At 44.2% G+C, this 19210-nt stretch overlaps 2 protein-coding genes and 1 long non-coding RNA gene across 16 annotated transcripts in view; 1 reads left to right on the forward strand and 2 right to left on the reverse strand.

The window, feature by feature from the left end:
- Window positions 1–135: 135 nt before the first annotated feature.
- VAMP3 (vesicle associated membrane protein 3) lies at window positions 136–3670 on the reverse strand. The gene is made up of 5 exons (XM_052691960.1): window positions 3553–3670; window positions 2128–2209; window positions 1355–1513; window positions 651–702; window positions 136–283 (listed from the first exon to the last, which is right to left on the reverse strand). Coding segments are annotated over exons 1-5 (315 nt in total). The 5' UTR covers window positions 3555–3670; the 3' UTR covers window positions 136–263.
- Window positions 3663–6851, forward strand: LOC128085058 (uncharacterized). Its single transcript, XR_008208786.1, has 2 exons — window positions 3663–5280; window positions 6170–6851. It is a non-coding gene; the product is annotated as an uncharacterized LOC128085058 (long non-coding RNA).
- Window positions 6629–19210, reverse strand: part of CAMTA1 (calmodulin binding transcription activator 1) — a 222429-nt gene continuing 209847 nt past the window's right edge. For 5 of the 14 annotated variants that reach the window (XM_052691940.1, XM_052691938.1, XM_052691936.1 and 2 more), the window contains 3 exons: window positions 18266–18459; window positions 17997–18071; window positions 6629–8272 (listed from right to left, as the gene is read on the reverse strand). In XM_052691940.1, the coding sequence (XP_052547900.1) occupies window positions 8044–8272; window positions 17997–18071; window positions 18266–18459 (498 nt within the window). In that variant the 3' untranslated portion in view covers window positions 6629–8043. Of the gene's footprint in view, window positions 8374–15565; window positions 15597–17996; window positions 18072–18265; window positions 18460–19210 lie in introns of all 14 variants that reach the window. The other 9 variants (XM_052691943.1, XM_052691941.1, XM_052691946.1 and 6 more) reach the window with 3 other exon arrangements.

The raw sequence follows: 19210 nt of genomic DNA on the forward strand, positions 1-19210 counted from the left end.
CGCGATGGCACCGCGGCGCGGCGGGCGGGTGAGGAGGACTGAGGACGAACGCGGCGCCCAGGATCCGATCCTCCTCACCGAGGCGCCGTACGGGCGGCTGTTAGTAACTGACAGGAGTGTCTTAAGGCAACCAGGTAAAGTTAACGTTTCAATCATCAGAAGAGTTTCGCTTTAAACAGCAGTAGGTGGGCTGAGAGTACAGCGGGCTTGGAGCGGGAAGGCTGAGGAAAGGCACCTTCGGTGTGAGGGTTTCCTCCCGTAACTCATTTGGGCACACTCAGGACTACAAAAAAAAAAAAACAACAAGTCTCAGTCCTTTCCTTTCAGCCCCCTGCCGTAACAACCCCCCACCTTATGGGTTCTGAATGCTGCAGTTGCTCTGTGCTCTCTCAGAGTGCACAGCTGTATGAGAAAGCAGTCTGCAGCCCAGCGTGCTCACCTTCACAGCTGATTGAGACCCAGTTAATCGGCTTTGCAGCGGGGGTTTATCACTCACTGCAGTCAATAGCAGTGAAAGCAGACACTACTGCCTGAACGCAGTGTTGTCTGTAACTCCTATAGAGTGTCCCAGCTGCCTCTGAACTTCACCGGCTGGTGAATTAACCACATCTACTCTAACTCTTAGCAATCCCCATCCTGCTGAAACTTACCAATAATGATGATGATGATAATGACAACAACAGCTATCAATATTGCCCACATCTGTGAAGAAAAAGCCACTTGTCACTTGATATAAACTGCACAGGAGTACAGGACAGCAGCCCTTGCAAAGCACTTTCACTTGGTGTGGCAGACCTACCATGGCAATTAAAACTTTTTCCGTATGCAGTCTTGTCTCACTATTGCACCTAGAGATGGTAGGCTTTGTAACACAGCAAATCAGAGTAGACCAAGTTCTTTTCTACAGTGACTCCTGGCAGGCAACCACACAGCAGGAATAAAGAACTTAAAGATTACACCTCCTCTTACTCTACACCACATTTTCTGTTGTCTCTGTTGCTCACCAATGAGGATTCCAACCTCCACCAACAGCTACAACTATAAGGAGACAGTGAGCTAATTCTGCTTGCTTGCACATTAGTATGCATTTTTGGCCTTTTCCTCCTGTATCCCAAAGCCTCAGATTATTGCAGCATTTCTCTGGTCATTACCCACTCACACAAGGCCTTGTATCAAGCAGCATGGCTGGTATCCCACCTTTCAGTTACTTCACCTGACCACTGCCTTGCTTTAAAACTAGATGCTATAAAAGCGAACGCTGCCTGAAGTCCCTTTTTCCTGTGCCTTTTGAGATGCTGACTGTAATACTGTTAGTTGTGATACTGAATACTGTAAGTGTACATGCCATGATTACCTTACAGTTCTTCCACCAATACTTTCTTTTCAGCTTGGCTGCACTGGTCTCAAACTGGGAAGCTCCCGCTTGCAGCGCATCAGCACGGTCATCCAACTCTGACAGCTTCTGATCTCTTTCCAGCACCTTGTCCACATTCACTCTCATGATGTCAACAACCTATATCAGTAAGTTATCAGTTTTATTAATCATTATAAAATTCATTTGCAGGGAACAGATGTTCTCATCTAAGAAAAAAGGAACTCGCCTTTTAGGGTATCTAAACATAAGCCTGAAATTTGCCTGCAGCTGGAATCCCTACTTCTCAGTGTCAGTATTGCCAGTTGTGATGATATTTCCTCTAACCAGGGATGTAAATCCTGACTAGCACCAGAATGACTTGAGGCATTCAAGCACAATAGTCAACCACATGTCACAAAACAATGTTAGCAGCCAGACTGGCTCTTGGCCTCCCCAGGAATCAGGACTTGTTGTATTTAGAGGTAAACCTTCTTTGCTAATGAAGAGAAGCAAGCTTTTTATCTGTAAATCAAAGCTTGCTGTGTTCCCAGCTAGCATTTGGGCACTGGAAGCTTTTCTCCATTTAGTGCAGCTGGAATGGATTATTATTTTTCCAAACCTTTCCAAGACTTAAGGTGACATACAACAAAGAAAGATGAATTATAAAAGGTTTCACCTTCATATCACAGAATACCTACTTTGGCCTGTATATCTATTCAACATACCAGATTTTATTAAGGAAAAGGATTACACTTATCTAGCTAGATTTTTACCTCATCTACTTGATGCTGAGTTTGCTGAAGTCGACGGTTACTGCCAGCAGGCACATTTGTGTTTCCAGGGACACTGGCTGACCTGCAGTAAAGAAAGCCATTGATATTCTGCTTAGTTTCTCTTAGAGATTTTACTTTCATGTTGACGTGCTTACAATGCATAAGTGATCTGACCTTCCTGAAAGCAGGAAACTTTGATTCCTGAAATAATCTTAGAGAAGTTTCATTTCCTTTTGGAAAAGTGATGTTTTAGCAGCTGTCTATAGGTCTAAGTCAAAGTGCATCCTAAATCTTTTGCCAATGGATTGACTGATGTACTAAAAGAGAGTAGTGATTAGCTAACACAACAGTCTATATTAAAGCATATGGCAACTCCCATAGTGCTCAGAAGGGGCTCAGGTTCTCAAGCACAGGCTCAGCAGCATTCAGTTTTTCAGTAACAAACTATAAGCTTCAAAACCAATTACCAAAGTACAGGAACTTCCACGGTTGTTCTGTGTTCTTGCACAGAGCGGTTGTCTGTCTATTCTTTTGAAATAGTCGATGTTGAGCAAGAGAAAGCACAAGGAAAAGGCACTTGGCATACAGAACAGTTAACCTCTACACAGCCACATTCTCGTTACCCAGTACAACACTGTGATGGATGCACGAGTTCCTGTATGCATTTCCCAAACCCTGTTCACAGCTTTAATGACTTTCTGTTGTGTAGCTCCAAAAGTCCATTTGCTTTTCTGTGTTTTTCTCTTTCTCTGCATCAAAAGCATGTATTGTTCAGTGCAAACTGATATCCAGAGAGTCGAATCTGAGTGGTGTTTATTTTTACATCTTTGGGCACTAAATTCAAATCTACATTTAAAGGAAGTGGACACACACAAGGACCCACGCCCAAGTACCCTACAATAACAGGACAAGGCTCAAGAGCAGTCCACGTTTGACGTAGTTGCCACTCCGGTGTTTTGATGCTCAGGTCACGCTTCCGTGCTGTTTCACTGCTATAAAGATTTAGAGGCTGCTTTCTGAGGCTCAAACAGAACAAACACAAGAAAAAGCCGCCCTTCATTGCTCTGCCTACATCGGCAGCGCCTTCAGGAAAGGCTCCATAAGTTGGCAAGGCCGCCTGCATTGTCACGGGAAGCCGGACGTGTCGGGATGCCCCCCGCCTCCAGCAGCAGCCAAAGGCTCTGGTAGCGTTGGTTCGAGGCGCGCAGCCCCAGCGGAGGCCGCGCTCGGCCTCTCACGTCTCGGAGCGCAGCCGCCCCGGGGAGCCTCCACCCACGGGCGGCGCCCGGCCGTCATCACCAGCTCGAGCCGGGCCGAGCCGCCCGCCGCTCCTGCTTCACCCGCCCGGCTGCGGCCGGTCTCCCCGCCGCCCCTCCGGGCCGTTCCCCACCCGCCGGGGCTCCTGAGGCGCAGCTCCGTACTCACATCCTGCCGCGGGAACGGAGCCGCTGCGCACCCAAACCGTTCGGAATGGACCTGACAGGAAGTGCGAGCTGCCCCGGATGTGACGTCAGAGGGCGAGGCCGGGTGAGCCACGCCCACAGGGGCGGGGCGGGAGGATTGGCTGCGCTGCCGCTGAGCAGCGGATCGTTTATCGCTGCTTTACGCGCTCGGAGAGCCTCGCGGTCGCGTACCGCGGTTGCATTACTGAAGATCGGTTCGTGCAACTTACGTATCTGCCCAGTGCAATAAGTAGCCATTAATGCTCAGCTACTAAAATTATTGTGATACTAAATCCTGCTAGTTTTCTGCATTAGCAAACCTCGAGGTTCACCAGGATTTGCCCCCATTCTCTGTGCGGTGCTGGAGGCAGCGCTCTGCTGCCAGCTGTGCCAACTCCAGCACTGCGTCCCAAAAAGGGCATCGTTCTGCTCTATAGGAACGAAACAGACGCAGAAGAGCTCCTCACCCCGCCCAGTGCTCACCTGTTGGGCAGCACTGCTTTAAGCTGTGACAGAAGACCTAAGCAGAACTACTGCCAAGGGCTGGTCAGGTATTTACAGACATGCAGTGTCATCACCCGATGGAACTTTCAGAGTATTTTACAACTTAAAAAAAACACTGCATGTCACCTTGGCTTGGAAATTAATTTCCACTGAGCAAAGCTGCAGCTAGGCTGAACCTGTGTTTTTGAGGACTACTGGGTTTTTAACACTTCTGTGTTGTCATTTTGGCAAAACCTGCACTGGAAGCTTTGAGAGGATTGTTACCCAGCACCAGAGATCTAAACCAGTTCTTTTTTGATGTAAGAGCAGCCAAAACACAACAACAAAAGCTTCTGTTGGCGGTGAGGCCGCAGGGCAGCAGGGCAGCTGGCATTGCACGCTTTCTCTTCAGCTGCAGGTGTTGAATGGGGCTGCTGCAGCACAGCGCTGTGCAGAGCTGGAGGAGCTGCTCCCTGCTGTGTGTTCTGTGCCCAGGCTGAAGGCTGCACACCAGAATGCAGGAGCAGAAGGGGCCGAAGATCTGGAGGCTGCGTTGCTGCCTGCAGTGAATCCCAAAGGCCGCAGACCCAGAGGCAGGCAGACTTTGGACCGTTCCAGTTAGAAGCAGGAAGAGACTAGGCGGTGTTAACAAGCAGCTTCTGTAGCAGAACACATTATTTTGTGGTTTCATATGGCCACTAAAGGGAAATGTCACCTTTTTAAACTAGAACAGATAGTTGAAAAAAAGGCAGACACTTTGTATGGGGAAATTTTCTTTGTTTTTAATTTACAGCAGAAAGAATATAAAGCATTCAGAAAACATTTTCCATATTTTAAGGGCAATTCAAAACATTTTGCATGGTTCCAGCAGCTGAGTTCTTCAACAGATCCATTGATTCAGTGATGCTTTACATGCACGGTTACAAAAATAAAACTTACAAAAGAGAAGACATCTATACTAGTTTTACATGCAAGTCTTGGGGACCCCCCATTGGGCACCAGCTATTGTGTGGAACTGCCATAAGCGTGCAACCAGAGAGGGGGTTCATGTTATATTTTGTATTTCTTTCACACAGTATTACTGCTGTCAAATGCGTTTCACAAAGGAGCAATTCCATGATCAGAAGACAGAAGGTTTGGCTCCTGGCACTTGGGAATCTGAACTTTCCCGGGAAGCTGCACTGAGTTTATCTTCTGTGAAAACAGGAGTTCCACAACGGAGAGAAGGGTGAGCGAATCACTTCACTTCAGTGGGAGTCTCTGCAACTCCCCTGCGATGCACTGAAGGGTTATGACCCACACAACAAAGCACTTAGAAGCTGTACTTGGCTTCAAGCAGGCAAGTATTTCTGCTGACCCTACAGAACTTCTTGCATGTTTAACACCAAGTACACGCTTAAACGTTTTGCTGAAGCAGGATCTAGGTTAGTAGATACACCACCAGGCCCATGGATCTGGAAGAGTAATTTGAAATAGCTCTGTATATTACTGAATCATTTTTCTAAATACAGGGAATTAAAATATTTCCACTGAGGTCACTACTCTTGTTAGGAAAAGATCAATTCGCATCGTCACGCACTGGTGAATGTGTGGAGCAACGTTTCAATTTCAGAATGTCAGAGTTCCTCCAGTATTAATACAGAGCATTTCCTATTCATTCCAAGGGAGATTCTTCTGCATTTCTGTTTTTGTGTGTAAGGAAAATTTAACACATAAAGTCCCGATTCCATAACAATAAATTGAGGCTATGAGCTGCCCAAAGCCACAGCATGAGAACCATTCTTCTTTCCTTTTTTTTTTTTTTTTTTTTTTTTTTTAATTGAATCAGGTCATAAAGCAGCAATTCAGAAATGTACAAGATAATTCTGATAATGAGCTATAGCACACATCTACTGTAATTCAATGCTGGCAGTGAAAAGAAGTAATTAAAAACAGGTACAATTATAGAAAAGGCACCAAGAGCACTGACCCCAGGTTTGTTTTTATTTTTTTTTGTTTGTTTGTTTGTTTTGCCACAATCTTTGTTTTTACTCTTCTTTTAAAGACACCAGTTTAAAAGCTTCTTATGTGTGAGTATCTTTAGGCTTCACAGAAAGCCTTCCGTTTAAACATTGCAGTTGGTGGCCGGGATCGAGCCAGAACGATTCCTCCCATAGGAACAATCCCAAAGTGACATCAGGCCGCTCAGAGACCTGCCGCTGCTGCTAGCAAAACAGACACAGAGGAGCAGCTTCTGACCTCAGACAGACGAACGGAACACATTAACGGCGGCCTCGGAGCTGCTTCCCTTACATTCCTGGGTAGCCGAGATCAGAACCTGCTTCCCATCGTTGAGAATTTGTGACAGTTTTAAATTAGTACTTCAATTCAAAAAAACAACAACAACACTAATTTCTTTGGCTCCTCACTATGTGGAAATAGCAATATACCATGACACCCCTACGAGATCAGTTTGCATCTTTTTTTTGTTGTTTTACTTAGTTTTTTTTTTTAATTTTTTGTGCAATTTTTATTACATTTTCTGACTTCCAGCAGGAGATATGAAAATGTGAAAGATATTTTCTACTTTCATACTATTTCTTTTTTTTTTTTTTCTTCATTTTATATTCATTCTAAGTGTTCTTTATTGGAGTGAGTGTATGGTGTTAAGCTAGATACATTTCTGTACTTTTATGATTATCTGCTTTGCAAAAGTAACGTAAGTTTCTGAAGCAATATTAGCATTCACATTACTTGGCACCATTGGCAAAAAAAAATAAATAAATAAAAAGGAAAAAAAAGACGGGGGGGCAAAAAGAAGGAAGGAATAAATAACGGAAATTCAACCAAACCGAACTCCTGGTAGCCAAAATCAAATGTAAACATATCCTTTTTTTTTTTTCTTTCTTTTTTTTTTTTTTTAAAGTAATGTTGCTCTGCCTTTTTTCCTAAGTCTAAATACAGTAGCTCTTTTTTGCCATTTAGTCATGCTTTAGCAAAAATGTTCTTCTAAAGAACATTTAAAATAAAGTTTCTTATAGTGAAATAAAGTTTTTGTTTCATTTTACAGACCATAGCCACTAATGCTTTGCTTTTGTTCATTTCTTTTTCTTGAGTTCATGCACATATCTCTTTGTTTAATATATACAATATGTACAAACAATACATCCACACTCTTCTCGTTCATTCAGACAAAACTATACAAATAATAATTTTATCTTGCCAAGTTATTGACCCTTTATGAATAAAATATTTAGTAATTAATCAATATATTCCCTTTCAAATATTTTTTTTCTCATTTTCCATTTCTACCTTCTATATATACAGAAACTGCCCAGATTTGATGAAAGAGCCAAAAAAAGAAATTTACTGGCCAGAATGCAGCACCACTCTGCTCTTTAGGTGGCATAAAATGTCCAGGCAACAAATGTACGTGACTCTGCAAAACGACAAGAGGTTTGACAGTTACGACAAAAAGCTACATGTCTTGCAAATTATTGTAAGAACTTAATTAAAATAACAGTACGTGAAAGTAAGGCTAGAAAATAAAGTGCTGAATATGAGAGAAAATACATGGCAACTGATACGTTTTTGCAGGTTCTAGAGTAAAAATACCAAAAAGAAACTTTTTAAAACTTGCTTAAGTTGCTCTCTCTGCTTCTTGCACGTTACCCGTTTATCTCACATGCCAACCCCTTCTCAAAGTTCCCACGGGATGTATTAAAAACCTGCAGATTTAAAAAGTTGCATTAAGTGTGCTGTAGAGATTTAAATAAAACACAAAGGACAGATGTGCAAAGGAAATGAGGATGCATGGACCCAATAAAGACGTACTGATCTAAGCCCCTCCACTGAGACTCTCAAAGCTTCAGTTTCTTGGAGATGACCGACAAGTGCAGGAACACCATTCTTGTGTTGCTTGTGCATTCCCACCTTTTCTGAACAATATTTTTGGTATAATATTTGTACAGTTCCACATGTTGTTCAATACAGCCCTATATGAAAAGGATAATTAATCGCTTCTTCCTTCTTGGAGAATGAAGCAACTCACAAATTCTTCCTGGTGTCTTTTTTTTATTCCTATGATCCAACAGAAGATTGAGTTCCAAGATGTCTTGCTGAACAAATTAAATGTTGTCCATGAAAGTGCAAATGCAATGACCAAAACATTACTGTTAAAATCCTGCAGATGGTATTTCCAGAACTGCAGTGGGTATTTTTGTTGTTGTTGCATGTCTCTGCTAAAAACAGAAAATGAAAACAGTCTGAGAAGCAATGTCACATTGCTACGGGATGCTGCTGCTTATCTTCAAGTTCCTTGGCCTTTTTCAATTCTTTCACTCTGAAAAAACAAAGAGGAGCTATATAACACTTCTAATCCAAAACGCCTTCAATACAGAAAAATCAAAGCCATTCCTCCCTCTATCTTCCAGTACAAAAGAGACAACTCTCAGAGCAATGGCAGCAGGGCCGTATGCTGCTGACACCATAAACAGTTGGAAGCGCAAGAGTGGGACAGCAGAAATCTGAGACAAAACACATTTGGACACATAACCTAATTTCCAGCTACTGAGCTAACGTGCTCTCATTCCAGCATTGCTGTGGTATGCATGTCAGCAAAGGAGCCCAACCAAACTGGCAGCCCCTGTACCTGAAGGCGGTGTGGCAGAGCTGGGCAGGCTGCTCAGCTTCTGCAGCTCACAGCTCCCTTCCATGGAGCCACCCTGTGCCCTGCCTGCTTCCTCTGCCTTTCCTCCTGCCCTGCAAGGGGACGCTCACCCCTAAGGGAGCAGAAGACAGCTTAAATTAAGGTGATTTAGCTGGGCGTGTATGTGCCCAATTACTCCAGTTACAACTTGAAAGCACAGGTAACAAAGGTACGGTATACAGAATCACACTGGGGCTGCAAATCCACGTAACAGAATCCAATTAAAAGCAAACAAATTTAGTGAAGGCTAAGTAAATATAAATTAGACACTAAGAGGTTTCAGGAGAGCTAAGCTACAGAAATGTCCGTTTGTAGCCTCTTTAAGCAGACTTCCACTCATATGTTATCTTTTGGCTCTTCTACCAGCTTGCTCAGGGTGTGAACTGACCTTCGTGTCACTGTTTTATTTATCTTTCTGTATATACGACAGCAGTCAAGAGGAGCTGGCTGCTTTAACTTTGAGCTCACTGACAGCTCCAGCACTCACAGACACTCAGCTTGTGAAACTTGAGGAAACAGGAGCCCATGAACAAATCACACTGATATAAGCAAGGTCAGACCTTTGCTGGTTATCTCACGCTGCTTGAGAATATCATGCCTGGAAAGACAGAGGGTTCTGTCAGTCCAGATGTGTGTGCCATTCTCAGAGCCTGCAGATCTACCTTCAAGAGGCCCTGCCACTCCTGAAACCCAAGTCTGGCAGAGAGGAAGCCTCAGTACAGCTCTCTGAGATGCCAAGAACTACTCTGATTTCCCTGCAGAAGAAAGGGCAAGGCAGCAAGCAGCACCATGTGCTCTGACTGCCTGCTTGGGCAGTGCTGTGCTGAGCCTCAGTTCCTCCTAGTTTCACAGTGATGTTTTCTACAGGGAAATTGTGGCTCTGCACAAGCTGGCATCTAAAAGACCCTGCAGACATCAGAGCTCTGAGCGAGGGCTTCAGCACTGCACAGAAGACAGCAAGGCCCTGCTTGCCTCCAGGGGGCTGTGATGTGTTATGGTGTTACCTGCTGGTAAGTCCACATCATCCTTTCAACTACAGTAAACATATGAGAGTTGGTGCAGTGAACTGAAAACGTTCACAAAGACAATTTGACCATCTTCAGTATATTTAGTTTTCTTGTAATAGAAAAGCAGCCTCTCCTTTGAAATCTGTAATGTTTCTTTTGCTGCACCACTTAGAAACAGAAATTGCATCAAGGTAATTGCTGTACTAGAAAAACACCTGCCTCTGGGCAGTAGTCCATTGTTAAGGTTTAGATTAACTATACATCTGTTCAAGATACCATCTATTAATGCATGGTTAGCAGTGCAACTTCCAAGTGTTTTCTGTTGCACTTCAGTACTGCAATGTAAAATTAAGCAGTTATTGTAGATCTCTTACTGAGAACATGCACATTATTTAAGCTAGTGGCTCTTTCATTGAGACATGCTACACCTCACTTTAGCACTTCAACATGCAAAGTCTACGCTAACAAAGCATTTTTGCAGGAAGAATGCAAGACATGCTTTGCTGCAAACTTTAACCTACAGCATGCAATATCTGTACTGGTGCAGACCTACTGGATCTATTTAACTGGAACATACATGCCAAGGCGAGTTGTTATAGCTATACTATATTACTAGTTACTGTATTACAAGTTACCATTACACTCAACATTTGCACTAGCACAGATCTGTTGAGAAACATACAACGCTTTCCTTGGTTAAATGTGTTTTACGCTGATTTACAGATTTTCAGGCTGATAAAAATTCTGCAAGTGCAATAATTATTGCTTAGAAACCCACTCACATACTAGTATTGAATTTCCCTACCGTGCAGTTACAGCCTTTGAAAATTTGTCACGTGCACCACCACTGACAGATGCAGCCCAGTATAAAATGGCTTGAAAGAAACTATGAATTCCACCGCATTTATAAACTTCAGGATGATGACCATCCCAACTTATTAAGCTACTACATCTGTTTTTAATTAAACTAACCTCTGTGTGCAGTAAACAGAATTGGGCTCTAATGGGAGTGCAGATAGGTACCAGGAGTTCTTTATTTGCCCACTGCACCAGCAGCATGCAGGAAGACCTGCAGCCTGTGGCTGGTGTTCCCTCCTCCTCACTCTGCGGAGTAAGATCCAGGGATGCCCTGAGTTGCTCTCCCCTCTTCTGGCTGCAGGTTTGAGGCAGTGCTGCTCTGCTGAGGAACTGCAGCATAGCACAGCGAGAGTGGAACTTAAAGTAGTTCTTTACTCAGATCTTCGCTTTGATTTTGTTACTGCAGTATGAAGTGTCAACATGAGCCTGGGGTTAGCATCTCCTCTTTGTTAATCCTCTGCATAATAAACCTCCTGCATTTTCAAGTGCAGTTAAAACTTGACAGGGGAAATAGCTCTGGACAAGGCAGGACCCTTAAAAATAAAAACACACTGATGAAGTGCTGTTAGGACAGCTTTTAAGTGAGCAGCATAGCACTGCCTGCATGTTGGAAGGCAATCTGCCTTGCCTCCTGTATCTGTACTCTCAAAATTCAGATAAAGGAACAAGGCCAAAGTGTAGGACTTGGAGTTACAAGCATTAATAAAGTACTCTAAGGGAAAGCACACTAATAGATTTTACAGAACAGTGCAGACTACTGCAGAAAAGAAGAATGTTCTCAGAGAAGACATTTCAGCCTTGTTTGGCAGACTAATTGTGAAACTTTGTGTTTGTTTTAATAACAGGAAAGTGAGAGAGCTGAGAGCACATCATACCAGCAGGCCACGTGCTGACAGATGGCATACAGATCTCAGCAGACGTTCATTGGCACCAGTTTGGATCTCTTCTAAAGCACCTCCTGTTGCACGAGGACTGGTGGTGAGTTCAAGTGCAAGCCAGAGCACACCAGAAAGGGCACCGGGCTGCGGCTGTCCCCAACAAGAAGTACCACCTCACTTCAATAGCCACTAGAACCATGCACAGAATTACAAGGACTGCACTTTCGTTTTTGCAGTGAGGAAGCAGTCAGCAAAAACCTCCTCAAACAAACTTTCTCTAGATGTAAGCATCTCTGAAGTACAAAGTCATTCCCTCAGCAATTGCTGAAGAGCAGATGGACAGAAAAAAGCACGTGCAATAGAGACGGTGACTGCTAAGGGGTCCGAATCACAGCCATGGCGCTGACACACGAGAGGGGACAAGAAGATGATTTCACCTCTGAGCTCAACACTGGAGAGCTACGTCCCGCTCCACACAGCTCTGTCAGACCAAGCCTCTGCCCTCAGAGCAGTGGGACTTCCTCGGGCACAAGGACGTTGCATCATTACGTGCTGAAGCAATGTGGAAAGCAGCCCCAGAAGCGAGCAGCAGCTTCTCTCCCCACGTGCCCTCCCGAGTCTCATATGGGAGTGCGTCAGCAGATGAATTAGGCCTACTTACAAAGAATTACAGCAAACAATGGCTTCATGGGTAAAGCGTAACACAAAGCTGCTTCATCAAACTGACTCCATAATGCCCAGCCAGGGAAATGTTTAATGAATCTGTGAGTTTTACAGCAGTAAGTTCTGGCAATGCTGAAGATCGGTGTAACGCACAGGGTGCAGGAGCCAGGGAAGTCTTTTCCGGCAAGTTACCTGTTGCTCTGAGAGCTGAAATAGCCTGTGGGACATTTAAGAAAAGGGAGCTCTTGCCTTTCTCCAGATATCTCATTTGGGTTGCAAGACAAAAAAGACAGAAAGGCCCAATAAGAATGACACCCCAGAGTACGCGGTCTGCAATTTAACACACACATTTGAGCTCCAAACACATTCAGCCCCTGCAAGAGGGAAATGAAAGAAGAAATTACTTTGGAAACGTCTCTCACAGTGCTGCATATCCCAATATATTTCCTCCTAAACTTGAACAAGTGGGACTTTTCAATCCCTTGTAACGTTCCACCATTCTCAATATGATTAAGAAGAAATCAGGTACTTAAATGCAATTGCATATATTAAAAGAATAAAATAAAATAAACTAGAAATCCTGGTTGTAGTGGAGTAGGAAAAGGTTTGTCACTGAAATGCCGAGAAAGGGAAGGTTATGCAGAGAACAACAAAACACAGCGATCGTTGTTTTCTCAGGTACAAAATAAAGTTATACTTACCAGAGGAACTGAATTCAGGCACTATGTGCACACTCCCCAAACTGGAGAGCAGCACTTAACGAAATAATAAGAGACGAGGTAGAAGGAAGGAGAATCTACTTCTAAACGAAAGAGGCCGCCAATGAATATTTTCTGCTCATCACAGGTGGCAGCAGCTGTGCCTGTTCCGTCCCAGAGGGGACAGAAGTTTTACCGGAGGCACAAAGAGAGCAGCCAGCATGAAGAGACCTCAGGATCTGCTGCTGATCCCAACCCAGAGGAGAAGGCACAGCTCAGGCAGACACCCATGATCATGTCCTACACCTACCAACAAAGGTCTCCTTCACAGGGAGCTGCAGAGGATGACTTCCCCAGGCCAGCTGACACTGCGTTCCCTGAGATGAAAGCTATGACTTCAAGGCAATAATCACCAGACCCCTTTCGTCTATAAAGCTCCTAACTTCTACACTAGATTTAGCCTCACTTCAGTTGGACAAAAACAAATCTCTCCCTGTCTCATTTCTCTGATCCTCGTGTAATGTAACCCAAATAAATCCAGGAAAATTAATGAAAAATATTTATCTCAAACTGAAACACAGATGCAAATACTGCGACTGTTTATCTGCATATGCAGACTGCACGAGCAGCGTCAGTGTACAGAATACCTGCACTCTGTATGCAACATTCCTTCAGGAGGGGGGACATGTCAGCCTGTGCACGTCAGAGAGCCCAAAAAGCCTTCCATGTGTGCGTGCAGAGACAGCAGATGGACATACACTGCTATACAAACTCAAGGCAGCAAAGAATTATTTGCCCTAACGGAGTTTTTTCGGCAGAACAGCAGCTGATATACTTCACGAGAGATATTTGATAGGTATTTTATGGTTAACCTTTTCCAGGCAGTGAAAGAAAGCTCACTTAAGCCAAATAAAAAGATCATACGAAGGCAAAGCCAAATGCTCTTTAGTAAGGAAAGCATCACCTACGTACCCAGAACAATTTTTGCTGAGACATGCTAAGGTTGTCACAGCCTCCCCCCTCACATACTGCCCATTCCTCACCATGGAACACGCTAATTTTGCATGACTGACATTCTTTTCCTGATCTGTGCTTCTTTGGTGATGGGCTTTAGATGCAAATCCAAATGGCTGCACCATTGGCTGTAACAATGTATAGAATGACAAATCAGTGCCTCAAAAATAAAACACTGAGCTACCAGGAGAGGGAGGACGTTACCAACACCATAAATGTACATAAATGTCTCCTTCTGCAATGCGTTCTTGTATGATTTTTAACACCAGCAAAACAATATTCCCATGAGCCCCTCACCGTCAGATGGGAATGAGGAGATGGGACACACTCCAGCATGGGATATCAATGCTTACTCCTACAGCACTTTATATGAAGAATGCAATTATGGTCCTTCCCTTGGAAAAGCTACCAGCACTAAATCTGTCCCTGCAGGCAGCAGTAATAAAGCTAAGGGCAGACAGCTACACCACACCTAGCAGTTGGGTTTTGCTTAGTATTTTTCTCATCACTAGCTCAAAGCCTTTTTAATTCCATAATTCATTCAAAGATTTTGACTGCTTTTACTGAAACTTCCAACGCTGCCGTGGCACTCAGTCTCCCTGTGGAGCACCCAGTGCTACGCAGCAGCTGTGCTGCTGCTCTCCTTCCCATGCACACACGCTACAAAAGGCTGAAACGCACCAAGTAGCCTTGATTTGTATTGACAGAAAATTCATTATTGTCCAACAACCACTCATGGAACAAGCAAGCTTCCAACATTCGTGCTCCAAGGTTTCACACATACGCTCCTCTTCGCTGTCTCCTGTACCACTGCCCTGACTGCAACATAGATCAGCTTCAGCACATCTTGCAATTGCAGCAGCATCTGCTCTCTGACTGGGAACCACCTGCTAGCCAAAGCACATCAGGCAGCTGCAGGGCTGGAAAGCTTCAGTGTGTGCTCACCCTTCTGCTGAGCAGCAAAGCAGCCTGCCATGCGTGGTCCAGCACACAGGAGAGCAGACTGTCCACACAGAGAACGACACATCCAACAGAAGCTTACGCAGCACTGATTATAAGAGTTACAGCAATTTTTATTCATCGTTTAATTTTCCCACAGCATGGACTGACAGTAACAGCTTAGAGAAGCAGTTGTCAAAGATCTGGCCCTGTCAAAGTAATCAACCAGGCATGTAACTTACCACAAGCAACTTCTGGGAGACAAGTATTGGTGCTTAGCCATCTTAGGATGTAAAGAGCTCTTCTACTTCACTTTGGCTCAGGCAGAATCAAATACCCATCTAGTGTAAGCTGCACCTGCACAGCAGCTTATAACCTGAACACCATCGCATTGCTCATGACAAAGGGCATCGTTACACAGTGAGGGTGTGTAAGTGCAGACCCAGTCAAGTCCCAAGATCTACTAATAGTTACTTTGGATACTGTAAAATATCCCATCAACACCAGCACCTAAGCATGCCCATGATGAATACACATGTCCTTTTTCACACACTCATGCATTGGTAACATCTACTGTGGAGCTCTGTCCTGTTATAAAAGCAGCAGTGTTAGTCATTGCAGTAAGGTTAGTTTATACAGGATTCTGTTTATATAATTAATGGAGGTGAAACTTACTGGCGTATCTTGGCTGCAGCCCCATGCAAGCAAGCAGAAAGCAAAAATATTTAAAATGGAAGAGAGGAACTGGCTAGCAGGCAGCTACACTCACCCTTTTGTACAGCCTATGGTCCACCAGTGGGCTTCAGATTGCAAAACAATACCAAAGAGCTATTAGCACACACATGGCAATAACCATACCTTACCAAGAGTTTCACTTCAGAGAGAAGGAGATAACACTTCTGCTTGCCTGGAGAGAAAGAACCCTTCCCACCTCCTACCTAACAGACTTCTTCTCTTCACCAGGGAAGAGCAGTCCTGTGTTTAGGTGTTCTAGGGTAGGATCTAAATAAAATAAACGCAATACTGTCATCCCCATAGTATTTCCAGCTGCATCCTGCCTTCCCTTCTTCCAATCCAAACACTACTCCACAGAAGATACTGCAGATCATAATCACAGTAGTAATGGTGTAGATACTTCCAAGAAGAGGTAAATTTTCATACAATTCAGAGAATGAATATGAAATAGTACATTATCTTCCTGGTGAAAGCTGATTGTATGGACCATACACGGATTCTGTTCAGCTAACCCAAACCTACTCCAGAACTCTCCTTTTTCCTTACAGATCTACGTTAGTCAGAGGTCACTGAATAGGTGGAGTCTTTCCCAAACAATTAAATACGAAACCTTTGGCTGTCTGACACAGGACAGGAGACAGGCCAACCCACAGCAGCTGTCACAGCAAAGTTTGGAAGTTAAGTCAGCTGAGCAAGGAACGTGGCCTGGGCAAGGAACGTGGATGGGCAAAGATCTGCTGTGAGGTCAGGAAAGTTCTATTTTTCATTCTCTACAAACAACGGTTCAGTGCTGAGTCATGCTGGTACCACGTTACGGCTGATGCGTATCCTTCACCAGACTTCTGTCAATATAACAGGAGATGGACAACTATTTTTTTCAATGTTAAATGGAAAAGATGCGTCTGATTATTAGAATGACTGGTGATGATGAATGATCACTTTTGTCCCTATGCCGTGTGCTAACACTCAGCCAGTAGAGCTCCAATATCCTCTCTAAAGCCAAAGACCAAAACTTACATCCTTCTTATTTTCAGCAACATCTACTCATCCATTATGAAAAGAGCTCCAGGCACAGAGCACCCATTGTTTGTTTGCAATCATCAGGAATACTGTCTGACTGGGGAACAAGGGTGGGTTCAGACCAAAACACTTGTGATTGCTTGGAGAAAGTACCTGATCACGAAGATGACTGTTTTCATTTCAGAAGGAAAAGAGAGGCTTTTGCTGCTCAAAGGAAAGATCAGAGCATAGACAAAAGAGAAGGATTTGCCTGCAAACTTCAGTGATGCAAATGAGTAAGTAGTGATGCAAATGAGTAAGTCTTGCACTGCAAAGGGAATAGGAAATGCTGAGAATGTGGAACAAGATGAACTGAAGGCAAGAAAAACTGCTGGAACTATGGGCACTCCTGAAGAGTCAAGGTTAGCTGACAGCTAGAGATCTAACAATGTGAGTGCACTGCAGACTCCACAGATGACAACACAGGTGGCTTCTCCACAGACTGCCTGGACCTCAAGCGGAAGGAAGTTCCAAGTCTTTGTCCACCTCAGTGGGACCAACCTGCCTAATGAACACAACCAAACCTTCCAGTCCCTTCCACACACCCCACTGACAACGAGAAGCCATCTGTGCTTCTTTGCCAACTGTCTGACCTGCTGTTAGAGGATGAAATGCACATGTGGTGAGAATGGAGAGTAGAGTCAGAAAAATCTGAATTCACTTCTGTCCAGGCAATTTACAGTTTGCAGCCTAGGCTATTTGGTGCCTTTTAATCAGGAAATCAGAACAGACACCTGCACACGGCAGGTGCAGTAGTGTGAGGCACAAGGAAGTGTGTAGGCAAGCGCACTGAGGTTCCCACAGTGGCACAGAGGAGTCACTGTCATATCTACCTGTACTCCAAGCTGCTGAGGTCTGTGTGGAGTGGCTGAACTAACTTGTCTACTGCTCTGTCAGCACATTCCACTTGTCTACTATAAAGAAGCTGTATTTGATGAGAGTGACCTCACTGATGGTTTCTGGTGTATTCCAGACATCGCATTTTGCTCTTTAGCACATACCACAAATGCTCTGCGTAGTGCACAGGTCAGTGCAGCACTCATGCATTGCTGCTATCCTTCAAAGGATATCCTTTTTTTTCCCCCCCCCTCAAGCTTCCTCAAGTCCAACTTTAAGAATCTTGTGCCTTCCTTTGCTCAAACTTCCACCCGAGTCTGTCCAGCACAACCTTGGGTGCTCTACCATACCAGCAGTGTAGCTCAGTGTGATGACTGCCTTTCTGCAGCATTCCTAAGTTAGAGATTTCCTTTCTGCCAGTTCATCTTGAAAGCAGCTGTGCTGTGTTATTCCATAAAAGATCTGAATATAATCGATTCTGCTCCCCTTTACACTGCACTCACTGCTGACACACATGAATACATCACATTGCTCTGCTGAAGGGCATTGACCAGAGGGTGATGTCATACCTGTGGCGGCAGCGTCGTAAAAACCGCATAATCTTGCGAGCAGCTTGGTCCTGCTTCTTGGTAAGCAGACTGCTTCTAAACATACACACACACAAAAAAAACCCAACTTTGAAGCACAAACGAAAAAGGGGGGACTAGCACTAAATGCAAGAATAATTATCCTACAAAACATGGTACTTATCCCACCACCTACGTCCATTACAGCGCAGCTCTGATCTAAGCAATGACACACACGTATCCTGGTGGTTTCTAACAGCCTGGCAGCTCACCTGAGTTTCTGCTGCACAATGGTGGCCGTCCGACGGTTCTGCCTCCTCTTCCCACATTCTTTGTAGCTGCGGTAGTACTGCTGGATCAGCATCGCGGCCCGTCGGCTCTGCTGGAATTTCTTCTGCTCATAATAGCTTCGGAATTTGCTCTGGATAAGAATGGCAGCTTGCGTCATCTTTTTATAAAGTGCATACTAGGAGAGAAACAAAGAGAGGCTGAGGCACTCCAAAAGCCCCAGTGAGAAGCAAATTCCTATAGCAAAAGGCTCTCGTGCCACTGAGACACAGTGGAAAACAAATGAGCACCTACTGACTGGTTGGGACTCTGAGAAAAAAGGCAACAGCCGATGAGAACTGTGAAATAGGTGCAGAACCTTCTTAAAGCTCTCACTAAATCATATCTTTCAAAGGAGTTACTTTCAGAACCTTATTTGCTGTTCACAGGTGTATTTCACTGTCCCAGGACAACATTTTGAAGAACCAAATTAAATCAGCTTTGTCCATGCCATCACAGAGTGCTGCAAACATCTGGGTTGCTCACGTATCCGTTTCAGTCCAAACATCTCAAATAGAGTAACATTCCACTCTCACTTAAACCAAAAACCACAGTAATTTAGCAAGTCTAAGACCGAGCCTATGGCACAGACAAAACTAATTGTGTTTGAAGTCTGTTACCAGCACTGACTGAACCTGGAAACCTCTACAAGCAGCCACTTGCATTGGAAACCCTCTGCAGCACCGCAGTGTTGCTTCTCTCCACACACTTCCCAGTGAAGCAGGAAGCCTTTAAAAGCCAATTTGTATGGTACGCCCTTTCCCCTTTAAAACAAGCAAGTAGGAGGCTGCTCAGCAGAGATCAAACAACACCACACCTATTGTTTAACAGCCATCTTTTATAAGAGTAATAGAGATGCAAAATAGTACAAAGAAGTTGCTCTCACACCT

The sequence above is a fragment of the Tympanuchus pallidicinctus genome, unplaced genomic scaffold (genome assembly GCF_026119805.1).
Source record: "Tympanuchus pallidicinctus isolate F22 unplaced genomic scaffold, pur_lepc_1.0 scaffold29, whole genome shotgun sequence".
Classification (NCBI taxonomy): domain Eukaryota; kingdom Metazoa; phylum Chordata; class Aves; order Galliformes; family Phasianidae; genus Tympanuchus; species Tympanuchus pallidicinctus.

What these genes read in the sequence shown, in the direction of transcription:
- VAMP3 (XM_052691960.1), bottom strand. An exon ending in CTCAGCATCAAGTAGATGAG is followed by an intron (nt 1,514 to 2,127) that starts GTAAAAATCTAG and finishes TTACTGATATAG; the next exon opens with GTTGTTGACATCATGAGAGT. An exon ending in ATTGGTGGAAGAACTGTAAG is followed by an intron (nt 703 to 1,354) that starts GTAATCATGGCA and finishes TTTTCTTCACAG; the next exon opens with ATGTGGGCAATATTGATAGC.